The 13,352-nt window shown below is 41.4% G+C and overlaps 1 protein-coding gene across 1 annotated transcript in view; it reads left to right on the top strand.

Moving 5' to 3' along the window:
• LOC121538584 (plexin-D1) overlaps positions 1–13,352 on the top strand; it is an 81,806-nt gene that overhangs the window by 25,110 nt on the left and 43,344 nt on the right. The window contains exons 7-9 of the mRNA XM_041846727.1: positions 89–197; positions 10,167–10,266; positions 11,555–11,653. Coding sequence (XP_041702661.1) covers positions 89–197; positions 10,167–10,266; positions 11,555–11,653 — 308 coding nt within the window. The remainder of the gene's footprint in view (positions 1–88; positions 198–10,166; positions 10,267–11,554; positions 11,654–13,352) is intronic.

Raw genomic sequence — 13,352 nt, 5'->3', positions numbered from 1 at the left:
TAGAACAATAGTTGGATTTCATCCTGTGACATCACTGCTGATCTTGACATATGCTGAGACATTTCCATATTATATGTTGTTGTGCCAGATCACCTGACGGTTCCCGTGGCGATAAAGGTGAACGGCACGTCCGTGGTTTCCGGGAGCTTCGTCATCTATGATTGCGAGAGGACAGGAGTGATACACCCCAAGACTGCGTGAGTGTTTTCAAGTCTATGCGTCATCTAGGGTTTCTTTTACACTTGGTTAACCAACTTATACTGTAGTTTTAACCACTAACACTATTACAAGACCTTCCTAAGGTAAACCCAGTTACAAGACACAAACACGCTGACACACACACTTCCATACTTCCAATCAGCACTGTCTCTGTTTACCCCGGATCCACCAAAACAAATCAGCCTCAAATTAAGCCGAAATAGCAGGATCATAACTGTGAAATTTGAGGCACGCAATCAGCCCTGTCCCTGAGCAGAGTTCTCTGCCAAGTCCCTCGCATCACTCAAATGTCGGCCAAATGTCATCTATAGTCTCACTGGCATTCTCTCACAGCACATGGAGCACCAAGCAGAAAGGGCTGCAGACAGAGGTGTAATGCACCCCAAAAATGTGAGGGGGCACAAAGTCCGTGAGGATTGAACAATTTTGCATTTTTCAAACACCTGAAACAACTTTTCCTGCAATCTAGGGCCCTAATCATTATGATTCATTCTATGTCAAAAAAATAAATAAATCTGCATATCTAAGCATATCTCTTGAGCTGTCTGTATCCTCCTGACTGGTGGTTCTTTAAAAAAAAAACTAAATATGCTTCTCTGCATCTCTGCTAAAATCTGGGTAAAAGATTGAAAGGAATGTGAGTCTTTTTCAGTACATTTAGTTATGGGCTGCTTTTCTAAAGTCTACCAACCTTGCCAGCAGGCATGCCAGCTGAGATAGTTAGACAAGCTAGCTACTCTAACTTGATTAATAGCCTGAAATGGCTTCTTGGTAGCTAGTTATGAGGTTGGGAGATTGGGAACCTATCTGGGCTAGCTAATGCCAACTTCATAAAATACACTGCTCAAAAAAATAAAGGGAACACTTAAACAACACAATGTAACTCCAAGTCAATCACACTTCTATGAAATCAAACTGTCCACTTAGGAAGCAACACTGATTGACAATAAATGTCACATGCTGTTGTGCAAATGGAATAGACAACAGGTGGAAATTATAGGCAATTAGCAAGACACCCCTAATAAAGAAGTGGTTCTGCAGGTGGTGACCACAGACCACTTCTCAGTTCCTATGCTTCCTGGCTGATGTTTTGGTCACTTTTGAATGCTGGCGGTGCTTTCACTCTAGTGGTAGCATGAGACGGAGTCTACAACCCACACAAGTGGCTCAGGTAGTGCAGCTCATCCAGATTGGCACATCAATGCGAGCTGTGGCAAGAAGGTTTGCTGTGTCTGTCAGCGTAGTGTCCAGAGCATGGAGGCGCTACCAGGAGACAGGCCAGTACATCAGGAGACGTGGAGGAGGCCGTAGGAGGGCAACAACCCAGCAGCAGGACCGCTACCTCCGCCTTTGTGCAAGGAGGAGCAGGAGGAGCACTGCCAGAGCCCTGCAAAATGACCTCCAGCATGCCACAAATGTGCATGTGTCTGCTCAAACGGTCAGAAACAGACTCCATGAGGGTGGTATGAGGGCCCGACATCCACAGGTGGGGGTTGTGCTTACAGCCCAACACCGTGCAGGACGTTTGGCATTTGCCAGAGAACACCAAGATTGGCAAATTCGCCACTGGCGCCCTGTGCTCTTCACAGATGAAAGCAGGTTCACACTGAGAACATGTGACAGATGTGACAGAGTCTGGAGACGCCGTGGAGAACGTTCTGCTGCCTGCAACATCCTCCAGCACGACCGGTTTGGCGGTGGATCAGTCATGGTGTGGGGTGTCATTTCTTTGGGGGGCCGCACAGCCCTCCATGTGCTCGCCAGAGGTTGCCTGACTGCCATTAGGTACCGAGATGGGATCCTCAGACCCCTTGTGAGACCATATGCTGGTGCGGTTGGCCCTGGGTTCCTCCTAATGCAAGACAATGCTAGACCTCATGTGGCTGGAGTGTGTCAGCAGTTCCTGCAAGAGGAAGGCATTGATGCTATGGACTGGCCCGCCCGTTCCCCAGACCTGAATCCAATTGAGCACATCTGGGACATCATGTCTCACTCCATCCACCAACGCCACGTTGCAACACAGACTGTCCAGGAGTTGGTGGATGCTTTAGTCCAGGTCTGGGAGGAGATCCATCAGGAGACCATCCGCCACCTCATCAGGAGCATGCCCAGGCGTTGTAGGAAGGTCATACAGGCACGTGGAGGCCACACACACTACTGAGCCTCATTTTGACTTGTTTTAAGGACATTACATCAAAGTTGGATCAGCCTGTAGTGTGGTTTTCCACTTTAATTTTGAGGGTGACTCCAAATCCAGACCTCCATGGGTTGATACATTTGATTTCCATTGATAATTTTTGTGTGATTTTGTTGTCAGCACATTCAACTATGTAAAGAAAAAAGTATTTAATAAGATTATTTCATTCATTCAGATTTAGGATGTGTTGTTTAAGTGTTCCCTTTATTTTTTTGAGCAGTGTATATAGGTGGCTAGTAGTATTAAAGAGAAACAACAAACAAACAAACAAACAAACAAACAAACAAAAAAAGTATTATATATATATATATATACTGTATATTATTATAATAATTATTTATTTTTTTTAATTACAGGACAAATCTTAGGGGGCACGTGCCCCTGTGGCCCCTATGGCCATGATGCCATTCTATATCAGAGCTATAGAAATCAGTGTTGGTGTCACTGAGGGGTGCTCTATTGTTTATATTTGTCTTGTATGTACTGTATGTTGTTGGTTGGCTATATACAGTGTCTCTCATGTTGTTTTATGTGGTCTACACTACTATGTTTTGCCTAGCAACTGTTGTTTATTGGGCGTAAATATAGTTTATTGAATTGAATAGCTTTCCCTCTGTACTTAGCGAGGGGGATGATGTTTCAATATTATTCTATATCTATTTGCAAAGTTTAAATTCAGCCTGGTTGAAGTCTTGACACGGGATTAAATGTGAAATTAATATAGTGTGGAAGTAGAAGTAAGCTAATTGGCTAAGTAAGTAAGAGCTATGGCTGGTCCTGTTCATGCTTTTCCTGTGAAGAGCTGTGGCTAATGTACAGTGCTTTGCAAAAGTCTTCATCCCCCTTGGAGTTTTTCCTATTTTGTTGCATTACAACTTTTTTTTTTTTGGTGTTTTTTTTTTTTTTTGGGCGATTTCATGTAATGGACATACACAAAATAGTCAAAATTGGTGAAGTGAAATGAAAAAAATAACTTGTTTTCTAAAAAATAAATAACAGAAAAGTGGTGCGTGCATATGTATTCACCCCCTTTGCTATGAAGCCCCTAAATAAGATCTGGTACAACCAATTACCTTCAGAAGTCACATAATTAGTTAAATAAAGTCCACCTGTGTGCAATCTAAGTGTCACATGATCTGTCACATGATCTCAGTATATATACACCTGTTCTGAAAGGCACCAGAGTCTGCACCACTAAGCAAGGGGCACCACCAAGCAAGCGGCACCATGAAGAACAAGGAGCTCTCCAAACAGGTCAGGGACAAAGTTGTGGAGAAGTACAGATCAGGGTTGGGTTATAAAAAAAATATCAGAAACTTCCACCTGTGTGCAATCTAAGTGTCACATGATCTGTCACATGATCTCAGTATATATACACCTGTTCTGAAAGGCACCAGAGTCTGCACCACTAAGCAAGGGGCACCACCAAGCAAGCGGCACCATGAAGAACAAGGATCTCTCCAAACAGGTCAGGGACAAAGTTGTGGAGAAGTACAGATCAGGGTTGGGTTATAAAAAAAATATCAGAAACTTTGAACATCCCACAGAGCACCTTTAAATACATTATTAAAAAATGGAAAGAATATGGCACCACAACAAACCTGCCAAGAGAGGGGCGCCCACCAAAATTCACGGACCAGGCAAGTAGGGCATTAATCAGAGAGGCAACAAAGAGACCAAAGATAACCCTGAAGGAGCTGCAAAGCTCCACAGCGGAGATTGGAGTATCTGTCCATAGGACCACTTTAAGCCGTACACTCCACAGAGCTGAGCTTTACAAAAGAGTGCCCAGAAAAAAAGCCATTGCTTAAAGAAAAAAATAATCAAACACGTTTGGCATATGGGTGACTGCCCAAACATATGGAAGAAGGTACTCTTGTCAGATGAGACTAAAATTGCGCCTTTTGACCATCAAGGAAAACGCTATGTCTGGCGCAAACCCAACACCTCTCATCACCCCGAGAACACCATCCCCACAGTGAAGCATGGTGGTGGCAGCATCATGCTGTGGGGATGATTTTCATCGACAGGGACTGGGAAACTGGTCAGAATTGAAGGAATGATGGATGGCGCTAAATACAGGGAAATTCTTGATGGAAACCTGTTTCAGTCTTCCAGAGATTTGAGACTTGGACGGAGGTTCACCTTCCAGCAGGACAATGACCTTAAGCATACTGCTAAAGCAACACTCGAGTGGTTTAAGGGGAAACATTTAAATTTCTTGGAATGGCCTAGTCAAAGCCCAGACCTCAATCCAATTGAGAATATGTAGTATGACTTAAAGATTGCTGTACACTAGCGGATCCCATCCAATTTGAAGGAGCTGGAGCAGTTTTGCCTTGAAGAATGGGCAAAAATCCCAGTGGCTAGATGTGCCAAGCTTATAGAGACATACCCCAAGAGACTTGCAGCTGTAATTGCTGCAAAAGGTGGCTCTACAAAGTATTGACTTTGAGTGGGTGAATAGTTATGCACGCTCAAGTTTTCTGTTTTTTTTTGTTGTCTTATTTCTTGTTTGTTTCACAATTTGTTTTATTTTGCATCTTCAAAGTGGTAGGCATGTTGTGAAAATCAGATGATACAAACCCCCAAAAAATCCATTTTAATTCCAGGTTGTAAGGCAACAAAATAGGAAAAATGCCAAGGGGGGTGAATACTTTTGCAAGCCACTGTATGTTTAATGTGTATAGTGTGATGTGTATAATGTATGTGTATGTACCTATAAATTACAATGTGTATGTGTGTGCATACATAGCAGCAAACTGTTAGGGTGTGTTCATTCGGTCCACTTGTCAGATTGGTTTAGAGGTGTGAAAATTGACTTGTATGTGTGTGTATGCAGGTGTATAATAATAATAGATGTAATTGAAGTAGCACTTTTCTTTACACGTTAAATCTCGAAGAAGATATGTAAGATGTTGTATGTGTATGTTCTTGCAAGCCCCTGTGTCCTCAGTGAGGTTTGAAGGTGTGAAGTTAGATTGTGTAGTTGAAGGTGATAATGAGCTAACTGCCATTCTCACAGGAAGAGCACAAGACCTCAGATACTCTATCCACTTTGAATCACTTCGAGATGCTCTCTTAAAGGCCCAGTGCAGTCAAAAACGTGCGTTCCTGTGTTTTATATATATTTCCACTTTATGAGGTTGGAATAATACTGTGAAATTGTGAAAATTATGATAATGCCATTTTAGTGTAAGAGCTGATTGAAAATACCACATTACATTTCTGTTTTGGTGGGATGGAGTTTTGTTCTTCCATGGTGACATCACCATGCAGTAAATTCGTTAATAGACCAATACGAAAGAGTTCCAAACCTCTTTGCCAATAACAGCACATTTTCAGTTTTCCCCTCCCTACTCAGACCACTCCCAGACAGTCCTAGCTAAATTCTTGCTTGAGAAATAGCTCTTTACTAAGAAGCTATTTTTATTTCTTTTTGACAATTTTAATTGATTTCAATCACAGTAAGGTACCCAGAAATTATTGATTCTGATATAAAAATGGCTGCGTTGGACCTTTAATAACTGCAGAAAGACAAGTTAGACTGAGAGAGGCTGTCCGTGTACACTAGAGTGTCACCATCACACTGCAACTGGATACAGGCTTATTTTGTTCTGTGTTTAGAGCGAGGCCTGGTTTTTCGGTTCTGTGGGCATTGCGTCTGTGTTTGCATCCAGAAGGGTTTGCGTATGCGTGCGGGGGTGTATGTGCGTTGAGAGTGCTCTCTCACACTGGGCACAAATGTAAGTTCAACATCTATTTGTGATTTACATTTGGTTGAGTTGTCAACTAACGATAATTCAATGTGAAATCAACAAAAAAATTCACCATGACATTGGATTTAGATTAAAGGTTGGTTGAAAAAAATATGAAATTCCCTTACGTTGATGACTTATGTTGATGAGCTGTGGCGATGTGGTTTCTAGGTGAAGTGCGTTTCACACTTCCCCCTTCTTTTCTCTCTCTTTGTCTCCCTCTTTTTTCACTCTACTTCACTGTTGCTCTTGTTTCCTTCACTATCCCTCTGTGTCTCTCATTTCTCCCTCTGACCCTCCCTTTAAAAATGTATATTCTCCCCAGCGGCGCAACTTTGGTTTTAGAAGTGGGGGGGACATAACCTGGCAGGGGGTCCTCCCTCAGAATTTTTTGGTCATCTAAAGCGCATTTCCTGCATTTCTACTAGGGCTGTCCCCGACTAAAATTAATCTTGGTCCACCAAGAGTAGTCCTTTTCTTCGACCAATCGATTGGTCGAGATGTTTAAACGTGTCTTTTTCCATAGCCTATATAGACACACCCTATGTGTTTTAATAAAATCAACTATATGTAGGCCTACTGAACTAGTCTGATGCTTTAAACACACTGTTTGATTAAATAATGAAGACACACAAATGACTCAAGAGGGAGCCAGAGATCAAGATAGCCTAACCAGAATAATACAAAAACTGTTCCCGACCCTCCTTTTCCCGCTGCTGCTGGCCTTCGCAGATTCTGCCGTTATGCTCCTGAAGTTGCCGGTAATAGTCTACCCCTGCGGTTGGCAACCTTTTCCATTTGGAGTGCCAATTTATCTTACAATTTCTACCAATCTGCATGACAGTAATGATTTTCATATGCACATTTTCGTGAAACAGTTTCATTTCATTTATAATAGTTTTTATTTCTCAAAATCATTGGCTGTGGTTAATCTTCATTATAAATCTAAATGAAAATAATACTAATCTAAAAGTAACTTTTATTGCCATTGCCAGCTATGTAATAATAACCTACATAAAGCCAACACATAAAAGGTAGAAAATATCCTAATAAAAATAAATATCCTATAAATCACATTGGCTATGCAGGGCCTGTCTGCAACGATCTTGATTTTTTTTTATCAACTATCAACTGGGTCGCCCCAAAACTTGCACTAGCAAACTTTAAACATTGTCTAAAATATTCTGGGCCCTCAGAGTTTCCCGGCGCCAGTGAGCTCAGGACAGACACAGCTGTTGGCTATTTGTGCAAGGGATAAGAAGTAATCAGATATTTTATGACGTTTCCACTGGATTAGAGCATTACATTTTTCACTTTCATGCTGAGTGGTTATCGAAAGGGGGAGAGCTGGATTTTTTTTTCAAAACTTTGAGCAACTATTGTCATTCTCAATTGATTCTAAAAACAGACTTTGTTTACTTGCTGTTTGAGGTGAAGAAAAACTACTTTGAGAAGCTCCACAGCTAATTAGTGGTGGTGAGTTAAGACAATAAGAAATACCATCAGACATCCCCAAATGGGAAATTTATAGGCCTACATTTGCGTTCAGGCTAGGTAGCCTAGTCCTACTTCTATATGCGTAATCAGGTGCATGTCCTTACTCAACATTGACAGGAGTTTTTTTTAACAAAAGACGGTATATAAACTGACAAAACTCATAAATGGAATGAAATAAACAAAAACTTGTTTCTCACAAGTGTAGCATAGGTTGTGAGTTCTGCAAAAAACATGTCCACTCCGACAATGAGAATGGTAAATTACTGTAATAATAATATATTGAATGCATTAACAGAAATTACCATAACCAAACAAACATTGCAGATTAGAAATTATAGGACGGTAAATGTCGGCTGCTACTGGTGATGTATGTAATGGGGAATTGATAGACACAATAAACAATGAAGTTATGAAACAACGAATACCCACGAAAAGGCGGGAGAGAGCGCATTCTGGAGACTGAGCCACATTCCACATATTCTTGGACCGTGGCATCCCGCAGCCTTCTCAGTGGTGGAAAAAGTACCCAATTGTCATACTTGAGTAAAAGTAAAGATACCTTAATAGAAAATAACTCAAGTAAAAGTGAAAGTCACCCAGTAAAATCCTACTTGAGTAAAAGTCTAAAAGAATTTGGTTTTAAATACACTTAAGTATCAAAAGTAAATAGAATTGCTCAAATATACTTAAGTATCAAAAGTAAATGCATAAATCATTTCAAATTCCTTATATTAAGCAAACCAAATGGCACGATTTTTGTGTTTTATTAATTTACGGATAGCCAGCAGAGCACTCCAACACATAGACAATCTTTTACCAACAAAGCATTTGTGTTTAGTGAGTCTGCCAGATCAGAGGCCGCAGGGATGACCAGGGATGTTCTCTTGATAAGTGCGTGAATTGGACCATTTTCCTGTCTTGCTAAGCATTCAAAATGTAACGAGTACTATTGGGTGTCATGGAAAATGTATGGAGTAAAAATTATTTAGGAATGTGGTGGAGTAAAAGTAAAAGTTGTAAAAAATTAGAAATAGTAAAGTACCGATACCCCAAAAAATGACTTAAAGGGCTACTTTCAAGTATTTTTACTAAAGTACTTTACACCAATGGGCCTCCTCAATGGATTAGTCCACTGAGACAAACGCAAATCACACAGGTGTCTCGTGTGCCATGAAAATAAAAAATATATTTGTGACTGCTCGACTAAAAACAATCTCATGTTTTCAATACAGACTCCATTTGTCAAACATTTAACCATATAAGGCACCAGACCAGTATACCCTTAATCTTGTAATAAATCAAATCTAATGATACACAACTTGATATTTCTGCCATCCATTGTGACATTGTGGGAGGATAACCAACCTTCCAACTAATGGCAATGCATTTCTTAGCCGCTATAAATGCTAGGTTACACAGTTTCTTCAGATAAGTCTCCAGTATCAACATTTCCAAGCCAACAAAAACAGGGAGAAGGGAGAATCAGTAGACATGCTGAGCTAAAAGAACATACTCTTTGCCACAATTTAGCCAGCCTTCACAAGACCATAACATATGCAAATATGTCCCCTTTTCTCTTTTACACTTCCAGCAGAGGAATTACATTTCTGAGTGCATGATATTCAGTTTTACCGGCATATAGGATGTTCTATGGATGGTCTTAAACTGCAATAATTTATGTCTGAGATTATATGAACATGACTGGGTATTCAAACATATCTGTATCCATTCATCATCATCAATATTGTGTTGTGTACTGACTGTGCACCATGACAATGTAGCCTGTAGAGCTGTTTATATCGTGTAGAGTGAGAGTAATTTAGCTAAAACAAAAAAGCTGCCTGAGAAGAGTCCCTGGAGTGGGTCGTCTACTTCTAATCACCCACACCCAGCACCCACACCCAGCGCACACACCCAGCACACACACCCATCCACGTTCCTGCAAACCCCTTCATCTCCCCAATCTTAAATGGCAAGCTGGCACACCTTCCCCCATGGTTGTTACGAGACAGACAGGGTATCACTGGAGGCGCTATCACTCCTGGTGTGGGGACATCTGTCTTCCACCCACAGGCAATAGAGTGACACACAATGGAGGTGTTCTTATTTGGGCTGCTATCTGGGAAAACACACACACACATGCACACAGCTCTGTCAGGGATTCCTGCCTTTACAGAGCTCCTCGTGAAAAGTGGAACTCGATGTTCAGTATCTTCTATCGTGGCCAGTGTGACCCTGTTTGACCGTGCATGTTGCTTTGTCCACTGAATTTTCCACTGGGTTTGTTTGAGTGTTTACCACAGGTTCCATGTCTCACGTGTGTGTGTGTTTGGCCAGCTGATTCAAATAATCAAAGCTTGATGATTAGTTGATTATTTGAATCAGCTGTGTAGTGCTAGGGCAAAAACCAAAAGGTGCACCCCTTGGGGTCCCGAGGACTGAGTTTGAGAAACGCTGGTCTAACCCTTATCAATGTGTGTTCTCCTGTGTGTCAGGTGTATCAGCTGTCTGAGCACCAGGTGGAGGTGTTACTGGGACCAGGACAACCACTCTTGCCTCTCCATTAAAGATGACTCCAAGCATAGACTGCTAGAGGTGAGTTATCCATCTGTTAAACCACTCCAATCAGACACACTGGCTAGTTTTAGTAGCTCTATTAGTTATAGATCGAGGATCCATTCCCCACTAGTCCTAACCTTAAACATTAGAGGGGAAAATGTCAAACTAAACCCTAGATCAGTGGCAACCAATCAGAAGCTCCTATGATGATCTCAGTCCATTCTGATTTGGTCTCATGTAACATTCTGGCCAGTCATACTAGGTTAAAGCTATCTTACTGATGTCAGCCATTTTTGAAACAGCCCATAAAACACAGGGAGACATGGTTAACAGACTCCTAACGAGATAATGGGCCATGTTAAAGCCTCTATGACCTTCTCAGAGCTCTCTCTCCCAGTTCTTCATAGTGGCGGCTTTTGATAGGCCCACTGGAACCAGTGTGAAGGATAGACTCATTGTTTCACAGTTTTTCCTGTCTACTGTGCTGTATAATGGTGCCCTGGTGTCTAGTTAGCATGTATAGTGCCAGAGAGGGAGGTGCTTTCATCTGAAAATGTTTGTTAGTAATGATGTTTTTAAAATGGTCCAAATCTGGCATGGAGGACTGATCTCAATATTAAACCTCTTTTGAGATATACAAATCTCAGACAAACTTTAATTGTTGTGAGAACAACTATCCCTTTAAGTATTGTTATGTTACGGCAGGACAAGCTCTATAAGTTCATTGAAGCTATCACAACCCCCTAGACACACTACTCACCTCCTCTGAGCATACCTAGGGTCTGACAGCATCACCACTGTGGCGCAGTCAGCCACCCCTCTCTCATACTGCATTTGGTATTAGAGCCAACAGTAAACTGTTAATGCACAGCAAAGTCGCCCTGCCACTGTTTTGATCCCCACTCACATTCTAATTGAGTCCATAGAAACTGGTGTACTCTGGAGGAGTGTGGTTAGGTGCGTCAGAGTGAGCTTGCCTCTGTTAGTCTGTTAGTCAGCTGGACATACCATGAAATACCATATTTTGATGAATCTTAGATGAAGTTCTGTAAATATGGTCAGAAATAGAGTCTTAAGTCTAGTTTTCTGCGTTAAGCCCCATCCTGCCATCATTACGCCATCGTTGTCTGTTTTTCTAATCCCTCACCACCCCTCCATTTTAGGCTGTTGTTGTTTCCCCTCTGAGCAGAGCAGAGCTTCACCCTCTCATTTCCTCCTCCTCTCAGCCACATAAACAGGACAGGTATTTTTGGAAGCGGATGTCTGTGGGGGAACCATTGTTTTCTTTAACCCCTGAGTGTGTGTGTCACTTCCTGTCCCCCAGAATGCTGCTTCCTGTCCAAGCCTTATGGCAGAGAATGTTGCACCTTCGCCCTCGGGGATGACCCAGGACTTCACCCTGTTGCTAAGCAATGTGGAGCAGGTACAATATACACTAGCCCCTGTTAAATACTATCCTAAATGTGGTACAGTCGGATAGGAGTGAAGTAATTCAGGCTCTTAGAGGGAGATTCGTGGGAATGATAGTGAACCCCTCAATGATTGCTCTATGGGAATGAGCTGAGACATCTGCTGTAACTGTGTGGGATAGGTTAGAATCAGAATGATGAATGGCTTTAACTCTGCACTTATTTGAAACACCTTTTAGCTGTCTGTTCACACCAGGTTCTCTGATATCTTATCTCTCAATAGATATACAGGCATTCACAGACATATGGAGACATTCAAAGAACACATAGCAATCTTTAGTACTATTTGCCCTATCTTTTCACTTTTAGACACGTTCTACCTTCAGACACTGATTTCAGATCAGTCTGTATAACCCAAATCCTAACCTCAACATATTGGAGGAAAAAAAAGCTGATCTTGTATCAGTGATGAGGGTCTGACTCTGTTAGCTTGTGACATTCCATCTCTGACTAGTTGCCAGGTCTGGTCAGTCATAACCGTAACCCTGTGCCCTTTCACACACTCTCTGACTGGGTTTCTATGGCGACAGACAGTTTGTCACACATACACACATACGCACACAAACACATTTTAATTGGCGTAGATATAATCAACCTTTCATAGCTGTTATTATTTCATGTCAGTTGTTTGAACAACGTCATCAGCTTTGCTGTGAGTCAGATGCATATGTGTTGTAAAGTATAGAAAAGTAGGTCTCATACTACAGTGGGATGACCAAACTGGCTTGACCTGGCATTCCTTGCTGTTATTTCGCTTGTTTAAACATGGCTCTATGTCTCATCTTGGCATATAGTCTATATGAGGCAAAGAACGCAATGACTATTCAGAGAAGATCTTTATGAATCAGGGAAATCAAGTAGAAAGCAGAAGGAAAACAAAAAATGTAACGTGAAGTTTGTTTTAAAGTTCAAAGCACCACAGTCATATATAGTTGAAGTTGGAAGTTTACATACACTTAGGTTGGAGTCATTCAAATTAGTTTTTCAACCACTCCACAAATTTATTGTTAACAAACTACTTTTGGCAAGTCGGTTAGGACATCTACTTTGTGCATGACACAAGTAATTTTTCCAACAATTGTTTACAGACAGATTATTTCACTTATAATTAACTGTATCACAATTCCAGTGGGTCAGAAGTTTACATACACTAAGTTGACTGTGCCTTTAAACAGCTTGGAAAATTCCAGAAAATAATGTCATGGCTTTAGAAGCTTCTGATAGGCTAATTGACATCATTTGAGTCAATTGGAGGTGTACCTGTGGATGTATTTCAAGGCCTACCTTCAAACTCAGTGCCTCTTTGCTTGACATCATGGGGAAATCAAAAGAAATCAGCCAAGACCTCAGAAAGAAAATTGTAGACCTCCACAAGTCTGGTTCATCCTTGGGAGCAATTTCCAAATGCCTGAAGGTACCACGTTCATCTGTACAAACAATAGTACGCAAGTATAAACACCATGGGACCACACAGCCGTCATACCGCTCAGGAAGGAGACGCGTTCTGTCTCCTAGAGATGAATGTACTTTGGTGCGAAAAGTGCAAATCAATCCCAGAACAACAGCAACGGACCTTGTGAAGATGTTGGATGAAACAGGTACAAAAGTATCTATATCCACAGTAAAATGAGTCCTAATTCGACATAACCTGAA

Source organism: Coregonus clupeaformis, chromosome 24 (genome assembly GCF_020615455.1).
Source record: "Coregonus clupeaformis isolate EN_2021a chromosome 24, ASM2061545v1, whole genome shotgun sequence".
Lineage (NCBI taxonomy): Eukaryota > Metazoa > Chordata > Actinopteri > Salmoniformes > Salmonidae > Coregonus > Coregonus clupeaformis.
Note: the sequence above shows the minus strand (reverse complement) of the source record. Positions and strands in the feature narration are given on the sequence as shown.